General features: G+C 45.9%; 1 protein-coding gene across 7 annotated transcripts in view; it reads left to right on the top strand.

The window, feature by feature from the left end:
* VPS13B (vacuolar protein sorting 13 homolog B) overlaps positions 1-19882 on the top strand; it is a 1123013-nt gene that overhangs the window by 68863 nt on the left and 1034268 nt on the right. For all 7 annotated transcript variants that reach the window (XM_075582636.1, XM_075582637.1, XM_075582642.1 and 4 more), the window contains exon 4: positions 11443-11563. In XM_075582636.1, the coding sequence (XP_075438751.1) occupies positions 11443-11563 (121 nt within the window). The remainder of the gene's footprint in view (positions 1-11442; positions 11564-19882) is intronic.

Genomic DNA, 19882 nt, shown 5'->3' with positions numbered 1-19882 from the left:
CATTAAGTGGAGACATTTGGACTTCATCCTTTTTTTGGGCTTCATCCCCGCCCGTTACAACAGCAGCCGGATCAAGTGCGGCTACTGCAGCCTGTACTTCTCCCCCAGCAAGTTCATCTTCCACTCGCACCGGGCCCCGGACTCCAAGTACACCCAACCGGACGCAGCCAAATCAACAGTGGCGGCGGCACCTGCGGCTGGTTGGAGGACGTGAAGGCCATGTTCAACGGCGAGCCGGGAGCTGTACGGCTCTGGTGGAGCACAGCACCTCCTCACCGGAGCGTCTCAGCGATACGTCCAGTTACCGCTCCGCCTCGCCAGGGGGACCGGACACCGCCGAGGAGCCGGAGTAGGAGGGCGGCCGGTGCCCGAAGGAAGAGGAGGGGGGAGGTGGGGCCGGGTCAGACCGGGAGCCGGCGGAGGGCAGGTGGTGAGTAACAGCAGGGGTAGGGATCTTTCACGTGTCCCTGCCTTTCACCCACCCCCCGGCCCTGCCTTTCACCCACCCCCCGGCCCTGCCTTTCAGCCACCCCCCGGCCTTGCCTTTCACCCCCCCGGCCCTGCCTTTCACTACCCCCCCCTCGGCCTTTCACCCCTCGGCCCTGCCTTTCACCCCCCCTCGGCCCTGCCTTTCACCCCCGTCCCTGCCTTTCACCCCCGTCCCTGCCTTTCACCCCCGTCCCTGCCTTTCACCCCCGTCCCTGCCTTTCACCCCTGTCCCTGTTCCTGCCTTTCACCCCCCGTCCCTGCCTTTCACCCCTGTCCCTGTTCCTGCCTTTCACCCCCCGTCCCTGCCTTTCACTCCTCCCCCTGTTCCTGCCTTTCACCCCCCCCTGCCTTTCACCACCCCCCGTCCCTGCCTTTCACCCCCGTCCATGTTCCTGCCTTTCACCCCCCCGTCCCTGTTCCTACCTTTCACCCCCGTCCCTGTTCCTGCCTTTCACCCCTCCCCCTGTTCCTGCCTTTCACCCCTCCCCCTGTTCCTGCCTTTCACCCCTCCCCCTGTTCCTGCCTTTCACCACCCCCCGTCCCTGCCTTTCACCCCCCCCGTCCCTGCCTTTCACCCCCCCGTCCCTGCCTTTCACCCCCCGTCCCTGCCTTTCACCCCCCGTCCCTGCCTTTCACCCCCCCGTCCCTGCCTTTCACCCCCCGTCCCTGCCTTTCACCACCCCCGTGCCTGCCTTTAACCCCCCCCCCCCGTCCCTGCCTTTCACCCCCCCGTCCCTGCCTTTCACCCCCCCCCCTGCCTTTCACCCCCCCGTCCCTGCCTTTCACCCCCCCGTCCCTGCCTTTCACTCCCCCCGTCCCTGCCTTTAACCCCCCCGTCCCTGCCTTTCACCCCCCCTGTCCCTGCCTTTTACCCCCCCCCGTCCCTGCCTTTTACCCCCCCCCCGTCCTTGCCTTTTACCCCCCCCGTCCCTGCCTTTCACCCCCCCGTCTCTGCCTTTCACCCCCCGTCCCTGCCTTTCACCCCCCCCGTCCCTGCCTTTCACCCCCCCCGTCCCTGCCTTTCACCCCCGTCCCTGCCTTTCACCCCCCCCGTCCCTGCCTTTCACCCCCCCGTCCCTGCCTTTCACCCCCCCCGTCCCTGCCTTTCACCCCCCCCGTCCCTGCCTTTCACCACCCCGTCCCTGCCTTTCACCACCCCCGTGCCTGCCTTTAACCCCCCCCTGCCTTTCACCCCCCCCCCCCTGCCTTTCACCACCCCCCGTCCCTGCCTTTCACCCCCGTCCCTGCCTTTCACCCCCGTCCCTGTTCCTGCCTTTCACCCCCCCGTCCCTGTTCCTGCCTTTCACCCCCCGTCCCTGTTCCTGCCTTTCACCCCTCCCCCTGTTCCTGCCTTTCACTCCTCCCCCTGTTCCTGCCTTTCACCACCCCCCGTCCCTGTCTTTCACCCCCCCCGTCCCTGCCTTTCACCCCCCCCGTCCCTGCCTTTCACCCCCCCCGTCCCTGCCTTTCACCCCCCCGTCCCTGCCTTTCACCACCCCCGTGCCTGCCTTTAACCCCCCCACCGTCCCTGCCTTTCACCCCCCCATCCCTGCCTTTCACCCCCCCCCCTGCCTTTCACCCCCCCGTCCCTGCCTTTCACCCCCCCGTCCCTGCCTTTCACCCCCCCGTCCCTGCCTTTCACCCCCCCGTCCCTGCCTTTCACTCCCCCCGTCCCTGCCTTTAACCCCCCCGTCCCTGCCTTTCACCCCCCCTGTCCCTGCCTTTAACCCCCCCGTCCCTGCCTTTCACCCCCCCTGTCCCTGCCTTTCACCCCCCCCCCCCCGTCCTTGCCTTTTACCCCCCCGTCCCTGCCTTTCACCCCCCGTCCCTGCCTTTCACCCCCCCCTGTCCCTGCCTTTCACCCCCGTCCCTGCCTTTCACCCCCCCCCCGTCCCTGCCTTTCACCCCCCGTCCCTGCCTTTCACCCCCCGTCCCTGCCTTTCACACCTCCTGTCCCTGCCTTTTACCCCCCCCCTGCCTTTCACCCCCCCCGTCCCTGCCTTTCACCCCGCCGTCCCTGCCTTTCACCCCCCCCGTCCCTGCCTTTCACCCCCCCCCCGTCCCTGCCTTTCACCCCCGTCCCTGCCTTTCACCCCCTCTGCCCCATCCCTGCCTTTCACCCCCCCTGCCCCGGGGCAACGCCGGGTATATCAGCTAGTCTTCAATATTAGAGTTGTTCATATTCTCACAGCACGCACAACTCCACTGACAAAAAGTAATTTGAACAGTATCCAAGCAGAATAGCTTACTAAATTTTCATTGGCTGTTAGCCGCTCACATGACCAGACCGTGTCGCAGCAATAGCAAACAAGTTTGTCACCTCTGCTTTTGGTATCCTTGTATCTCGCGTGCAAGCTCGCGCTCACTTTGGCCATGCGCTTTGGATTACACACGTTTGTTTGTAGCGCAAGCTATGTAGCTCGCTCCGTATCTTGCATTATGGACGAGGCCTTGGGGCTCGATTTATCTGAGATGCCGCTGAGCGGCAGCGCGATCCGGTTACATCACCCTCACGCTGCCGCTGAGCGGCATCTTGATTATACCAGGGAAACTGAAAAGTAGAGACAAGGAGGCGTGGCCATGAGCGGTTCGCCCTCATTGGCTGGAACTGCTCACGTGGTGCGGCTGTCGCCAGCCAAGAACAAATCTGAGGATCGTGCCAAGAGACATACGCCCTGCAGTTTCACGTGGCGCTCACTTTTAGAACAGAAATGCCCGGGCGCTACCTGTGAATTGTTCAAAAGCGGATAAGGGTGTAATAAAGTAAAAAACCTTGATGGTGGACAAGGTTTTCCCTCTGGTTCTTCTCCTCCTGTGACTCTAAAGACCCCAAAGTAGGATCTACCCAGGATCCTTCAAAGGTGAGCAAAAAGAGAGAAGGGGATGGGGGAGCACTGGTGGAGTAAAAAATAAAAAATATGATGCAATCTGATTCGAGTGTGTGAGACTCTGAAAAGTGGATGGTGTGGATCTAAAATAACATAAACACTCACACGGCCTTGTGTTAATGCTTGCGCATCAAGGTATCTTTTGCGTCCTCGCTTCTTTTCCTTGTAGATTCAGTCTCCGATTCTCGTCAGGGCTATTCTTTTTTTGATGTGATGTCTCTCGTCTGTTCTGTTCCTCTCCTTTCTCTTGCGTGTGGTGTCCCCTTTGTATTCAAAGCATCAGAGCAGGTATATGCAAACACGTGGCGTTTCAGGACAGACACGTCCTCTCCTCAGACAATACACCTTAATCCAATATAATAATAATGATGCAGCTTTGGATTAAGATGTATGGTCTGAGGAGAGGACGTGTCTGTCCTGAAACGCCACGTGACGAGAGACATCACATCAAAAAAAGAATAGCCCTGACGAGAATCGGAGACTTTTTGCTCCACGTGGCGCTCACACTGCAACAGGTACGAGCACTTCTATTGTTTTTTTTATGTTGTTTTTCCTGCGCCACGCGCGATTTTTGGTGTAATCACGGCCTAAGACAGCATACTTGCAAGAGGAGGTGGATAGTGGTATGTTATTGGCTGTAATGGAGAAGGAACAGATGAAGAAAAAATGGCAGTGCACTGCCATTTTTTCTTCATCTGTTCCTGCTGTTTACCTGGTGGATTGCACGCTATGGAACTGACTGCTGTGGACTACTCCTATGGATCTTGGATACTAACAGTGAGTTATACCTGTGGGTTTCCATACCCTTATTCCTCACTATATGGGACACTATATGGGACATTGGTTGTTCTGTTTATCGGTGCTGCATAGCATTAGGTACTAGTCCCCTACCCTATTAGGGCAATCACACTATATACATACAGTATATTGGGAGTGGTCCGGTTGCAGACCCTTATATATTCAACAGACTTGTTTATTCTGATGCACTGGCATTCTACAAATCTGTAATGGAGAAGGGAACAATGGGGTTTGGGTAGGAGTATGAGAATCGCAATCTTAGACATACTGTGTTACATTTGAGGTGTCAGAGGTCCATCCAAGCAGAGATTGCCGATAGGCACTCTGATTTGTGGATTTCCTAATGTATTCATGTCTCGTACTTGAATTGTATCAGGATTCCCCCTTATCGGTCGTTTTCAACCTTTTCCGCAGCAAACTTCAAGCAATGCTCTACTTATATAATCTGATTATTGTGTTTGTTAATTCCTTGGTCATTTGCAAAATCTAGGGTCCCCTGTTAAGATGGGAAAATACTGCCGTACTGTGACGAGCTAAAGTCGCTTAATCGGAATGTGGGTTGTTTACAAATATTTGGGGTCTATTCATAGGAATGGGCTTAACTGTTCCCAGGCAAAATTGGCTTCACTGTATATTAAACAGGAACCTAAGTGCCTGGTTGGCCTTACAGTATATAGAAGGATAAAATAATAACAAGCCAACCACTTTGCTTTGGCGCAATGCATTGCTGGCCTTTCCAGCAGCAAAAGGGTTAAGAGACAGACGTAATAGCTCATTTGCTCTGGGCAGTGACCTGGGGTTTGTTTATCTGTTTGGAGACCCCTTTGGTGCTCCTAGGATCCCAGCTACTTTTTGCTTCATGGAGCATCTTTAATTAGCTCTGGGAGAAGAGGACAGGACTGACATGTTAGATCTGCTGGAGATCATTAGTGAACAAATGCAGAGTGTGTCCTGATAAAGGTGGATTGGGTTTCTTCCATTTATTTTGATAGCGCTGATAGCTCTCTTTTCATCCCCCCCCCCCTCTTTAACCTCATAACCCCATACTGCTATTTTTGGGTCATTTATTTAGTACTGTCAGTATTCTCAACGCTGCACTTTGAATGCAGAATCAATGAATGCTTGATTCTAAGGTAGGGTTGGGCAACTCCAGTCCAACAGGTCCGGTTTTTAGGATATCCATGCAAGACTGACCTGTGCTGAAGCGGGGATATCCTGAAAACCTTACCTGTTCGCTCTAGAGTACTGGCGTTGCCCACCCCTGTTTTAAGGACTTATTATAATATAAACTTGTATAGGAATGTGCTTTGGAAACACTTTTTTTTTGATACAGGGTTTTGCACGCATTGCTTATGGTGTTTAAAGCTGCAGTTCAGTCTTTTTTTTTTTTTTTTTACATTTATTTTTTTACTTCAATAGTTTCATGTGTGCAATCTCTAATTACCTAAAGAACTGTATAGTTGCCGGTCAATTCGTTCTCCATGTAGTGATAGGTCGAAATTTGGTGACATATTAAAAGCTGGGATTTGTTTATAATCTACTTGTCTGTCAGTGGAAGCTCATGAATATTCATGAGCACTCCTGCACTGACATGTGCTAGAGGGAGGGCAGGGCTGACAAAGGGGCGTGCCAGGGCTTGTGACAGGACATGAAGGGGCAGTGCCTTAGCAAATGGCTGTTAAAATAGAATACAAGAAAATTGGTCTTTCAAAGTTGTTTTTTTAAAACAGAAAATGCTAAAAGTATTTTTTCTTACTACAGAACTGATTTATTAAAAAAAAAACACATGCAGGATATTGACTGAACTGCAGCGTTAAGTCACGGACATTAATAATATAAATCAGTGGACTAACAGTAATATACGCTACAAACAGTGGCTATCTTCAGTGGCTTTGCACTTATTTTCTCTATCTGCAGTGCCATGTCTCACATTGTTGTTATTGGGACTGTCTTTAAAGGGATCTGGAAGCTAAAATGCCCACTTGTGCTCTGTTGCTTGCCTATATCAAGATGAATGTCTTCATTGTCTCACAGTGTATGATAATGAGGCAGGTGTAATGGGCTTCATGTAGCTTATGAACATTGTAGCGTTTATTCCAGGGGCTCAACTCCAGTCCTCAAGACCCTCCCAACAGGTCAGATTCTCAGGATATCCCAGCTTCAGCACAGGCAGCTCAATCATTCCCTGCTTTAGCACAGGTGGCTCAATCAGCCCCTGCTTCAGCACAGGTGGCTCAATCAGGGGCTCAGTCTTGAGCCTCTGAGTCGACTGTGCTGAAGCAGGGATACCCGGAAAACCTAACCTGTTGGGGGGGTTATGGTTTCTTCTATATTGTGCCTTGCATCTCCGAGCTTTTCGCACTTTGTAGTCATCACACCTTCATAGTGTACTCAAATTGATACCCAAAACAAATGTAGGTAACCGCACCATTATCCTAACCCCATGTTATGATTAGATTCTCGTGTAGCGCTAGCTATCTGTTTCCCCATGCCGATGTAGGAGTATCGTAAGTATTCCCGCATTAATTGGGATAAGTGTGTGACAACAAACACAGGACTGAAATGTCACCATGATGGGACCTTTGCACTGCTGCCAGTGTCCGTCATGGAACTGGTACTAGTTTCAATCTTAAATTATGCACATCACAGCAGAGTCCCAGAACCATGGGACGACTAAGTTATTATGTGCCTGGAGTGATCAGAGGTTGCATTAAGTTGTGCATCTGACTTTCACGTTGATTTTTTTTTAGTACTTGACAACGGCTGCTCAGTAATAATAATAATAGTATGTTCTTGTATAGCGCTGCTAGTTTTACGTAGCACTTTACAGACAGTCCCTGCCCCGTAGAGCTTACAATCTATCTACTGAGGAGATAAAATGACTTGCCCAAGGTTACAAGGAGCCGGCACTGGGAATTGAACCAGGCTCCCCTGCAGCAATCTCAGTGCCAGTCAGTGTCTTTACTCACTGAGCCGCTCCCTCTCAGTAAATTGAATGCGAGGCAAAGCACTAGAACTTCATTACATTCTTAAAAAAATGTTTTTTTATTTTTTTATTTTTTATTTTTTTTGAACGTTTATTTAACAGAAGTTAACATTTTTTATGTCAATAGGTGTAACAAGTAGTGTTGTCTGTATGGTTGTTTTCCTTATGTGCATTTAAGACAAATAATTTCCTCACTAACATATTTAAAATGAGCCATTCAGTGGCGTGTAACGCACTGTAAAGCAATAGAGGGCACCTATTCGCTTCCCAATGGCAGGTACCGATCGTGAGTATAATTTGGGTTTGCGTGAGTCAGCACTTCAGGCTGATGATCAAGATCTCTTGCTTTACTGCCAGAGGGCCAAGCCACTTCTTGCTTTCCAATTTGTTGCAGTTCCTCCTGGCATTGAAGTGGTTAAAAGCAAATGTATCTGCAATAATATCCGAAAAGGACCCCCAAGATTCTTAGACTGCAACTCCAGACCATTTCATTTAAATAACAAAAAGGTGTGTGTGTGTGGTATATATATGTATATAAGATAGATGTATATATATAATAGACTAGCTGATATACCCGGCATTGCGGGGGGCGTGGAGGGGCGGGGCGGAGGGGTGCAGGGCCAGGGAGGGGGGGCGTTGCGTGAAAGGCAGGGACGCGTGAAAGATCCCTTCCCCTGCGTTTCCTCGCCGCGCTCCTCCTCTTCCTCCGGGTACCGGCTGCCCTCCTCCTCCACCTCTGGCTCCTCGGCGGTGCCCGTTACCCCAGGCGAGGCGGAGCTGAGACGCTCCGGTGAGGAGGTGCCGTGCCCCGCCGGCCCGTACAGCTCCCAGCTCCCGTCCTGCCGTTAAACATGTCCTTCACCGTCCTACCCACGCTGAAGGTAGGAGCCGGTGAAGGGAGAGGCGGAGAGAGCCAGAGGAGCGCTCTCGGGGATGGGGAGCTGGGGGAGCGGCCTGTGGGGAGGTGAGAGACGGGGAAGGGTGAGAGACGGGGAAGGGTGAGAGACGGGGAAGGGTGAGAGACGGGGAAGGGTGAGAGACGGGGAAGGGTGAGAGACGGGGAAGGGTGAGAGACGGGGAAGGGTGAGAGACGGGGAAGGGTGAGAGCCGGGGAAGGGTGAGAGCCGGGGAAGGGAGCGGCCTGTGGGAGGTGAGAGCCGGGGAAGGGAGCGGCCTGTGGGAGGTGAGAGCCGGGGAAGGGAGCGGCCTGTGGGAGGTGAGAGCCGTAGAGCGTGCTCGGGGGGGGGGGGGGGGCGGAATGAGAGCCGTGGGAGGGCGGGCAGACCGACAGACCAATCAAATGGGCTCCAGACACTCACAACCAAGATTTTCAAATTTTTATATATATATATATATACACATATATATATATATATATATACACACACACACACACACACACACACACACACACACACACACACACACACACACACACACACACACACACACACACACACACACACACACACACACACACCTTTTTGTTATTTAAATGAAAAGGTCTGGAGTTGCAGTCTAAGAATCTTGGGGGTCCTTTTCAGATATTATTGCAGATACATTTGCTGTTTCTATATAGATGGATATATAGATAGATATAGATCATGAACAAATATGTAAGATGTGAAGGAATTTACAGTGAGAAGTGGACACATGGGTTAAGCGTTCTCTGTTCTTGGCACTGCACGGAGACAGGAGACCAGCGGCCTTATAACCAGGGATGTTATTGGTGTACGCAGGAGAGTTTAACAGATTACTACTACTATAAATTTACAATAGCTTTGCAAAGTATGTGACGATGTATAATTCTACATCCTTACATACTGTAAGCTGGCAAACGTTTAGTGCTCCTATTATAGATCTGTAAAAATCCTGATTGTGTGCCTAACTAAATGGCCGCCTTTAAGTTTAAATCAATCTTTCAGTCAGTGTAACTCGGCAGCTACAATCTATCCTCATATTACTAAGGTAATATTATCTATTGTTACAGTTTACAGCACAAACTGCTGGGAACATTAGCAGCAAATGATCACAAACAGGAATGTGTTGCAAAGAACTTGCGCTGCTTGGGAGGTTTGTTAAAACCTGCTATGGAAAGGAAAGGATGCATTCAAATGAATTTAAAGTGACATTAAGAGTTAAATTAAATTAAAAATAAATTATTATTCTTTTTTTTTTTAAGATAAGATTTCACAAGTTTTGCGGCTTTAATCCTGATAATTTTTGGGAAATCTTGAAAAAGTCGGTTGTGCGATATCTTACAACTGCTTCAAAACGTAGCCCTGCTAACTGCATCTTTGGAATTGTAACATTAGCCCACAAAAATAACACCTCAAACGTAGCACATATTAAAAGAAAAATTGGATATTTTGTACTATTTTTTGTTGGGCTTTGTTTGATTTTGGTCCTTGAAAATGACAAATTAATTTAAACCTCATTAAAGGTGTAGTTCTGCTTTGGGGTTTTTTTATTTTTTTTTCTCAGGTGGGAAGCTTGTGGTCCCCAGAGCTGAGCCGCGTTATTGTTTAGCTCCAGGGACCCCCTCGTTCCCGAGATACCTAGCTCCGAAGAAGCCCCCCAGTATCATCCCCTGCTGGGGGGGAAAATTGACTTTTAAAGCTCTTGCAGTATTGTCGCCAATAGGAAACTACAACATCATTCGATTGGTTTGCGCACCGCGGGAGTTTTAAGAACCAGGAAGTTCCAGCAGAACCTATTTGGAAGTGTTTTGAGACCCAGTGAATCCTCAGAGCTGAAATGACTGCGGTTCAGCTCTGGGTAGCTCCTGCTTCATAACTATTTCAAATGAGACTGTAGCATGGAATGCTCCTTTTTAGGGTTGTTGGGGCAGCTACTTTGTATTATTTGCTTCCTCTTTATTGTTGTATGAGCAGTATATATGTTGGTGAGTAGAAGTGAATCTTTAAAAGTGTCTTGACACGCAAATATTTTGCTGAATATTTTGTGGTTGATAGAGCAGGGGCCCCCAACCTTTTTTGTGTCCACGGCCACCCTTGAGCTTTCAGCAGAGTGTGCTGGGCACCAACTAATGTGTACACGTGCACACAATACACGTACAACTTGAGGGGAGCTCTCTGGTGCCATGCCGGTCCCACTCGTGGATACAGAAGTTGGGGCCGACTTCCTCGTGTACCTGTACGCAGCAGCTGTCGACGGCACTATAGTCGGGGGCACCCACAAAAAACTTGGCGGACGACATTGGGGACCCCTGTTGGAGTGTAATGTAGGTTGAAATAATATATTAGAACATTTTTTAAGAACAATTGCAGAATTAATCAAGTAGATACACGTATTGGCTTAACAGCAACACTTCCGATGCTTAAAAAAGGGATCCGTGTCATTTTCAGTTTTTTCTTTGAATAAACTTCTTAAAATTGCATCGTCAGCAACTATTGGGCTAATATTACTTAATTACTTTTAAACACTTTGATAATTGAGTGTTTTTTTCTTCTTCTCCGTGCTGGGCTATCAGATATTCTCTGCACACCTATAGGCCATTTAGAGTATGTAGAATCTGATTGTTATCAATTGGCAACCAAATGGCTATTTTCTAATTAATTACATTTTACTCTTTAAAAGGAGGGGGGGGAGTCCATTATTGATTTAGATGGAGCAGGGGGGATGTATTTTGTAAGTGGCAAAAGAAGTCCCTTAAAAATCCTGGTTTGTGAATATTACGGTAATACAAACGAAACGTGTGTGTATATATGTGTGTGTATATATATATATATATATATATATATATATATATATATATATATATATATATATATATATATATATATATATATATATATATATATATATATTCAGTTTGAAGTGCATAAAAACCAGTGCATTCGTGCATATACACATTTATTTAGCTGTCAATGTTGAACAACCCAAACAAGTAAGATTTGGGATTTTTCACCTTGGCTTTTCACAAACACATTTGTAATAGAAAAACATTTATTTTAAGGCATTATACTCCACTGATATCCCCAAGTCACCTGATGCTAAAATATAAATGACATTGAAATCTGTACGAACAGTCATGCTAAACCATTGAGCTTGCTTTCCAAATGAGTGAGACTTGCCCGGCCTGAATCTTCCTTTCAAGCCCCTCAAGTATTATATAGAGTTATGTTCCCGTTTCCCCAGTGATGAGTGGGATTAAATAAAGTCTGTTAATGTTTCCAGGATAATAAGAATATTGTCTTAACCTCCCTTTTTCCTCCTTGTGTGACCAATTGCAATGATTATTTGATGTTTGTTTTACAGGAAGATCTTGAAAGCTCTAGCTCCAGCTCAACCAACCGCAGCGCTACAGAAAGTGCCAAATCCCCAATGAAACCTCGGAAGATTCAGCAGGCAGCTCCCACTGACCCAGACTTGCCACCAGGTAATTGTTGTACTCTGCTAACTCAGTTTTATTGTGATACGGATATGTCAACTTCTTTTATAGTGATTTAGCCAATGGAAGCTATTATTTTGTCAGTGGAGTCTGTTCTGATGCAAACGAAATGGCAGCCCTCCAATATTCACAGTGAAACATATTTTCAATGCATTACATACAAATCATATACATAAATATGGGAAAAAGGTTTATCTCCTCATGGGACCGTCAACCGAGTCTGTCTTCATAATAGAAACAATGTTGTATTTTAATGGTGCCCTTTGCAATGTACATAAAAGACTTTCATGCAGCCACCTCTGGGGTGAAATCCTGACTATATATTTCTTGTGTCCTATTAGCAACGTACTGTGTATGTTATGAACTTTGTAAAGCATTCGAACAAGTTCCCTAAATAATCCTGGAAATATACATTTTGGACTCACTTTAGAAGTGTCCTAAAACAACATAAAAAGAAGAAAATGTCCAGGCACTCGGTCTGCATACAGTATAAGGTGATTTATTCAGCAAAAAACTAGTTGGTATTTTTTTGCTGAATAAATCACCTTATATGACGACAGAGTGCCTGGATATTTTCTTCTTGTGATACCTATTGGGGTTATGCAGGGTTTCCCCCTATCTTGAGCACCGGCAGCCTACCTCTTTTCTATACTGATGAGACGTGTGCCTGCAATCCGCTTTTTGTGACTAAAAACACATAAAAACATTAAAATCCACACCATTGTAAACCCTTTCATGGATTTAATAACACTGTATGTAGCATACTATTATTTTCCCCTCCTTTCCCTCTTAAGAAGCATTTGACCATATTTCTCGCACTAGTCAGTAAAAGATGGAGGAACATTGTAACTTGATGGATAGCATGAGGGCAACAGTAGTGTCAATTGTGGGTCAGTGGGGGTTATGTCCTGCACACCACTGATCTAAAGCCTTCAATGTGCGAGACTTGGAAGTGTATATCCATTCTTCTTAATCCACCCGCTTTCATTTCCCTGATTTTTTTTTTTCCTGTTGCTCCTGTTCATTATTTTTCGTAACCCTCCGTAGGTTGACAGTAGGGCAAAAGGGCAGACTTGGTTATTGAAAGGGTCACAGTAGGCTGGAGAACTGCAAGTGGGATTGCTTAATATTGACAGCTCTCACAGTAGGCCTCCTGCATTCCATCATGCTTCCTTACACAGAAGAAAGATTCACCCACCCTTCTGCTTGTGATGATGTTTATTATGCTTTAACACTGCCATAACAGCTTGACGATGATGGAATAATAGAGATATGTGTGAAAAATGGGTCCCCTGGGAATTTCCTATTCTCTGCCTGTGATTTATTGACGGTTAAACATGTTCGGATTTAACTTTATTGTGATGTGATCTGGTAATTGTGAATTTAACTGCAGTGTTAGTCTGTGTTGTATTATTTGTTTTCTTAAATCAGAATGATTTGAAGCGGCAAATTCAAATGCCACTTGTGAGCACATTCACTTGTCTCGGGTCTGCAACCCTGCCTTTCATCATTATCTCTTGGCATATAATGCTTCCTCTGCAGCCAGGGATACTGGGTTATCATATGCAAATGTCCACGCAGTGTGTCACCTGTCATGTTACTGCAGAAATATCCTCCTACAGGCCTTTATTACAGATGTAGCGACACTTACGGTCTCCGGAGCCCGCAACTGAAAAAGCTTCAACCCGTGGCTCTGGAGATGCATGGTGGGTCCATGCTATCGGATCCTTCCGCACCGGGGCAGTTTTTGTCCCACGGATGGCTACATCTGCAAAGACCCCCATCTTTTTAGGTTAAGAACGCCGGGCTTCATTAAGTGCCAGTTCAGGATATTGCAGCCTGATCCAACGTTGACTTGAATGGTAGGTAATGTTGGATCGTGGTGCAAAACTCCGTATTGTATTGGCACTTACAGTAGTGATTCTCCACTCAAGTGTTCATAGTAGATTGCAGTCTCTTTGCATGGCACATGGGTGGAACATATTAGTTATCAATATACTCCTTCTGTAGGTCTCCAATCTAGAGACAGTACTCTTAGGATCATATCCCCTCGCTGCATTAATATCTCCACGTATGCAGCTTCAAAACAGTCTCCATAATGCATAACTATTTTATTTTATAAATAAAACTATTCATACTAAACATATTGTTCTGAAACATAAACTGGGTTCTAATTCTAGATTCCAGCCAAGTAAGGCCGCGCTTATAGTGCCGGCGACGCGACGTCGCCGGTAAACAAATGCATTGTTGCCGCCGCGTGCGCTAATAGTAAGCGCGACGGCGACAAAGCGATGGATTTTTTTGAAGCCGACAATATTTGATTTTTCAGAGGCTGTCGCCTCATGTGACAGCCCCTGAACCAATCAATGGCCTGGTCGCCCGTGACGCTGCCGTAAAGCGAAATACAACTTTCGCTAGCGGCGACGAGCGACGTCACGTGTCCCGTCGTGGGCACTATACGTGCGGCCTAAGGGTTAGTAATAGGCCACTGCTTTGCTACTATGCATATAAAATACCCCAAAGCAGCAACATTTTACAGAACAGAGCTCTAAAACTATCATTTGTGCTAAGAAGCCAGATGGGGAAGGTTAAGATGAAATGTTATGTGCTTATTTTGAAAAATAAATGTTAGTGAATGCATTGGACAGACTCCTAGAAGTGGTTGTGACAAATAATATTCAATAACGATTATTATTAATTATAATAATGCAGGACATGAATAAAGTAGTGTGGCTTCTAAACTCACTTGTAACATCAGCAGTTTAATAGCACTAGCATTTATCAGATGCTTCCTCACCTTGGAAGAGATTGCAAAGACTTTGGTGGTCCAGTCATTTCGTGCAGATGTTTCATAGAATCTCAAGGTAACACATAGCGGAGATATCATTCTGTGTTTATTTAGCCTATAGTACCTCTCCTGCATAAACAAATGTAACCCGGGGCACAAAATAATTCTCTGCAACTGAAATGTCTCCGTAAAGTTGTGTTCTCACGTACTTAGTAATACCACATCCATATATGTACATGTGAACTCCAACCTCTCAATATTTATCCAGTGGCTGCTCTCACATATGATTAAATTGGGATTGGCTGGCGTTGCTTGTGGAAGCTGCTTGTGAGTGTGTCCTTGTTTTTATTTGGAATGCACTATAATGCTTGGTTTACATGTGGTAACACAGCATTCAGCGTCCTCTTGATGTCTGAACGCATGTCCTTGTTTTTCAGTCGTTTTGGAAACTAGTTTTTGATGTTTTTTCCATATTTGTTTTTCCCTCTGTCCTTATTTTGGAATAATCTGTGGTAATTGCTGCACAAATTTAGGAACCTAGGCTCTAGCAACAAGCTGTTGAAAAAGTGATTGATTGTGAATGTTACTGAAGTATTAAATTGTCAAGACATACCTAATGCAATGACAATAACAGATGGGTCATAACAATAGATAAATTGATCAAAAACACTTATCTGTGAAAATGTAGGCACACTCCTATTCCATATATAGTAACGGCATACAGGGCCGCCGACAGATTTCCCGGGGCCTAGGACTAGAGTTTCGACTGGCCTCCCCCATACCCCCTTCACCAATGTTGACAGTCTTGCAAGCCCCCCCATTTCACACTCCCTCACGTGCCGCCTCCTCTATTCCTCCCCCTCTCCCCATGTATTTCTCTTACCCACCTCCCTCACTATCTCTTCCCCTCCTCACCCCTCTCTCTCTTCCTCACTCCCTTGCACCCCCTTTCACTCAATTTCCTCCCTCACTCAATCCTGCTCCCTCAATCACACACAATTCCCCTCCAATACCCATACAATTCCCCCCGCAAAATACATACACTACCCCCCCAAATAGGGCCTCGCTTACTCTCCCGTGCCGGACCTCTCTGTCATGCCGGTGCGAGAGAGAGAGAGAACGAGAGAGAGAACGAACGAACACCGGAGAGCTGGGGCCCGGCAGCAACCAAGAGGCCTGGCAGCCTTAAGCAGAAGTTGGACACGATCTCTGGCTGGACCCAACTTCCAGCACTGACCAGGCCCCCCTCAGCCACCGGGCCCGGGACACATTTCCCGGCTCTCTCTCTCTCCCCTCCCCCCCCCATCCCCCTCTGTTGGCGGCCCTGACGGCATACATGCCAACACGTCTTTAGGGAGGTATTTTGTGTACCATAAATCTGACCATTTTATTAGCCTAGTTTTCTGAAGAAATCGATGCTTTGCTTGTGCAGAATGGTTACTTTTGGGAAGGGATAAAGGAAAGCAGAGTTATGGCAGGAGGGAATACGATTTTAAGTGGATAAACTAATGTACACATGGATTCACCTGTCCATATCATTTATGTATGCAAGAAGGTTTATGGAACGGATAATAATTTTGCATTTCATGTATTTCTATTTTGTCCCCCTCCATAAAAAAATAGAGGAATGAGACTGATGTGAAAAATAGCTACAAGTAAATAACTTTTTTGGAGGCCCGGTTACTTTTGCAAAGCAGAGAAATGGACAAGCAAGAGACTGCCTGTTTTAGGGAGCTCCCTGTGCACATCAAGCTATCAAATCCAGGATTTAGGAGACCCCCGTGTGTTCAGTTGTTAGAGTACGCATCAAGAAGTATTACATTAAGGGGCCTGATCAGGTTTCATTGTACTTCATACGTACCATACATTTTCAAAATATGCCAGCTTCTTCCCTCCTCACCAGCTTCTCTCCCACATGCTCCCGCTATTGGGCGAGGGTAATCAGCACGTCACTACAACGGCTGTCTGTAGGGCAGAATAAATGTCCGTACTTGCGATGCGGGCGTACGGACACAGGGGTTACGGATGGAGCTATTGAAAATATGTCCTTACTCGCAAGTGTACTTAAAGTGAGTGTCCTTAAACCGGGGTATGCCTGTATAGAATCTTGCTACAAATTGCTAAATCGCACATCGGACACTTGTCTACATAATGTCCCCGAAAAAACAGCAGTCTTGGTATCACTCCTACAGTAATATTACTGCTCTCGTGTTCTTATTTATGTAGCATGCCGGTGCCGTGCCTTGTTACATTTTACTTTGAAGTCGTAACTTTAAATTATATTTTTCCGTTTTGTTTACTGTTTTTTGAGAAAAAAAGGTTTTGCGATGCACGTGTTGAAATACGTCTTTGACAACAACAATTAACATTGTGTAAATGATACAGTTGCCAGTAACCAGGCTGTAGAGTACTGTATAAAAAAAAATATACAATTGCAAAGAGAAACGTGTGCGATAAGGATGATTATAACTTTCAGTGCAGTTTAAATCAATGATTACAATATCATTTTTAACTATTGCTTAATTTGTTTACCACCTATATACTACTAGCACTAACTTTGTAAAAATAAAATAAACCCATATCAGCATAAAGGTTTAGGTTACGTGCTAACCTGGTTTGAAGAGGAACCTACCATCCTAAATGTGCATGTATATGTCCTCCCTCACCTGCAAGTCTGCGTATCCCACAGTAGAACTGACCTACAGAGTAGCTATCGTTTACAAGTGAGACGGGGAAACAGAAACTGCAGCTGTGGGGACCAGGTTTGCTCATAAATTTTCTTTCTGACTTTTTTTTTTCTTCCACCCGTTGCAATAGTCATCCGTAGGGGAAAAACTAAAACCGAGTTGGAGAGAATTGGAGAATAAAACCCACGGCACTTCTTAAATCACGGTTTATATTTTGGACAGGAATTGTAGCACTGGTACTTGAGTCAAAGTTGTACTGTTTGCGATTAGTAATAGTCCAGCAAGAAGATTTTAGTGGTTGCTACATTTTGCCAAATATATCTTGTTTTGGGGGGCGCTGGAAGGGAGGGGGGACTTACAGTGGAAAGGGGGGGGGGGCATTTTTGTGTGTAAAAATTCTAACATCGCTGTGCACCAATCCTTTCCATTTTAATTTCAATGTCTAACTCCAAAAGTGCCACAGTTGCCTAAATAAATAAGAACAATATGCAATTTTTTTGTTACTTCTATAATAAAGTAATGAATTATTTTACCAATGCGTTATTTGACTGGTATAAAAAAGGTTGCTTTAATGATAACAATTACCAAGAGCGTCCTCTGTATACTAACTTCGCTGCACAAAACAGAATATACATTTTTGATAAATGACCATGTTATATGTATTAGTACTTTTACTAAGCCATGTTCTAGATCAGGGGTGCTCAACACCCGTCCTCAATTCCCTCCCAACAGGTCAGGTTTTCAGGATATCCCAGCGTCCGCGCAGGTGGCTCAGTCAAAGACTGGACTTGCCCACCCTTTATGTAGGGGGATGATTACGGGTGGAGAAGGCACTTGGGAACAGGCAGTGCCTGGATTTTCTCCACTTAATGTATCTTGTTGGTTAAAGGTGCCATCCTTTCAGTGAGTAGCGACACTGACTGGCACTGAGAGTTTGAAGCAAGGGAGCCTGGTTCAATTCCTGGTGTCGGCTCCTTGTGACCTTGGGAAAGTCACTTTATCTCCCTGTGCCTCAGGCACCAAAAAACACAGATTGTAAGCTCCACGGGGCAGGGACCTGTGCCTGCAAAATGTCTTTGTAAAGCGCTATGTGCAACTAGCAGCGCTATACAAGAGCATGCTATTATTATTATTATTATCCCCCCTAGGACAAAATGACAGTTTGTTTTAATTAATTAAACATGTATGTGATTAACAGCCTTTTCTTTATATATTTTGTTTACAGTTAGCTGAGAGGCCAAGACATGGAAGGGGATGGGTTTGATCCTGTTTGTGACATCTCTGTGTGCTCTAACAGAGACAGGGTGGGCAAGCTGTCAAGTGAACACATATATGCGTATAGGTGTCAAAGAGGAGTGCTACTGAGCATGGCAATATATATTTAAAACCAGAGACAGAACATGAAACACAGACAGAGCTCAGTGCTACATCCATTAACACAGATACATGGTACGGTACAGTGCCTATATATATATATATCTATATATATATAGATATATATATATATAGATATTGTTTGAATAAAATGGTCTTTGAGTTTAAACCTTTGGCCAAAGTGTTGTAAGCCATTGTTCCCCTTCAAGGCAGACCACATCTCAAGGGTCTTAATACTAAAATAAATTCTTAATAACCTGTACATTACCAGGAAGAATGATTTATAATAAATCTGTCAAAATTAGTTGCATAGTTCTAAGTCTGATTGAAGCTCTTATTAACCTGTACATTACCAGGAAAAGCACTCTGTATTAGATTTGTCACAATCAAACTGTATGGAGGTTCCCATGAGTGTGGAGGTGAAATGGAGTGAGCTTTTAAAAGCTTCCTGATCATGTACAAGTTATTAAAAAATTATTTTAGTGTTATGACCCTATAAATAAATTTTGATATCCAAAGAAATCAGAACGGCAAAAATGTCCCTTTATGTAGTATTACTGTTTAAGTAAGACGATGGAAAAAAAGTGGATTTCAAAAATATCGCCCCCCCCTCTCATGTAACAGGGACCCCTCATTTTAAAGGTGCAGTGCCAGTTCATACCCAAATTAAATAATGGCAGTGATAGGTTTAACCCCTCTTGAGTGCCAGAGGGGCCGCAGTCACATGATCGCTCTTTCACGGATGACGGAAGGGGAGGAGTTCTTCCGTTCCACTTCATTGTCAATCTAATCCTGTGCAGGAGGCGATCACCCCCTAGAGAGATAAGTGGGCATTTTATGATGTAGCCACGGTGTCACTGAGCCAGACCCCATGAGGTGGTGGCTGCATCTCAGGGAACCCAAAGGGTTTATAGAATTAAACTAGAGGGAGTGGTTCAGTGAGTAACGACACTGACTGGCACTGAGTTTGAAGCAGGGGAGCCTGGTTCAATTCCCGGTGTCGGCTCCTTGTGACCTTGGGCAAGTCACTTTATCTCCCTGTGCCTCAGGCACCAAAAAAAAATAGATTGTAAGCTCCACAGGGCAGGGACCTGTGCCTGCAAAATGTCTCTGTAAAGCGCTACGTTAAACTAGCAGCGCTATACAAAAACATATTATTATTATTAGATGTTTGAAATGGGGTTTAAAAAAGTAGACAAGTTTAAAGTTTTTTTGAAAGCCTGACATTTTTTGTTATTTACGTTTCTGTAAGGATTATGAATAGGGGGGTGAGGGCAGGTAGGGTTATTATTGTCAAACTTGTCAGCTCCAACTTCAGAATAAGGGGATGCCTATGTATGCATGTAAATGATGGAAGGTAACAGGCCCTTTCAGGTCTTGGATTAATTGTACAATGAAATTTACAATTAATTGAAAAATTGTAACGAGTTACTGAAAACACGGACCTTTATCAAGATA

This window comes from Ascaphus truei, chromosome 2 (assembly GCF_040206685.1).
Source record: "Ascaphus truei isolate aAscTru1 chromosome 2, aAscTru1.hap1, whole genome shotgun sequence".
NCBI lineage: Eukaryota > Metazoa > Chordata > Amphibia > Anura > Ascaphidae > Ascaphus > Ascaphus truei.
Note: the sequence above shows the minus strand (reverse complement) of the source record. Positions and strands in the feature narration are given on the sequence as shown.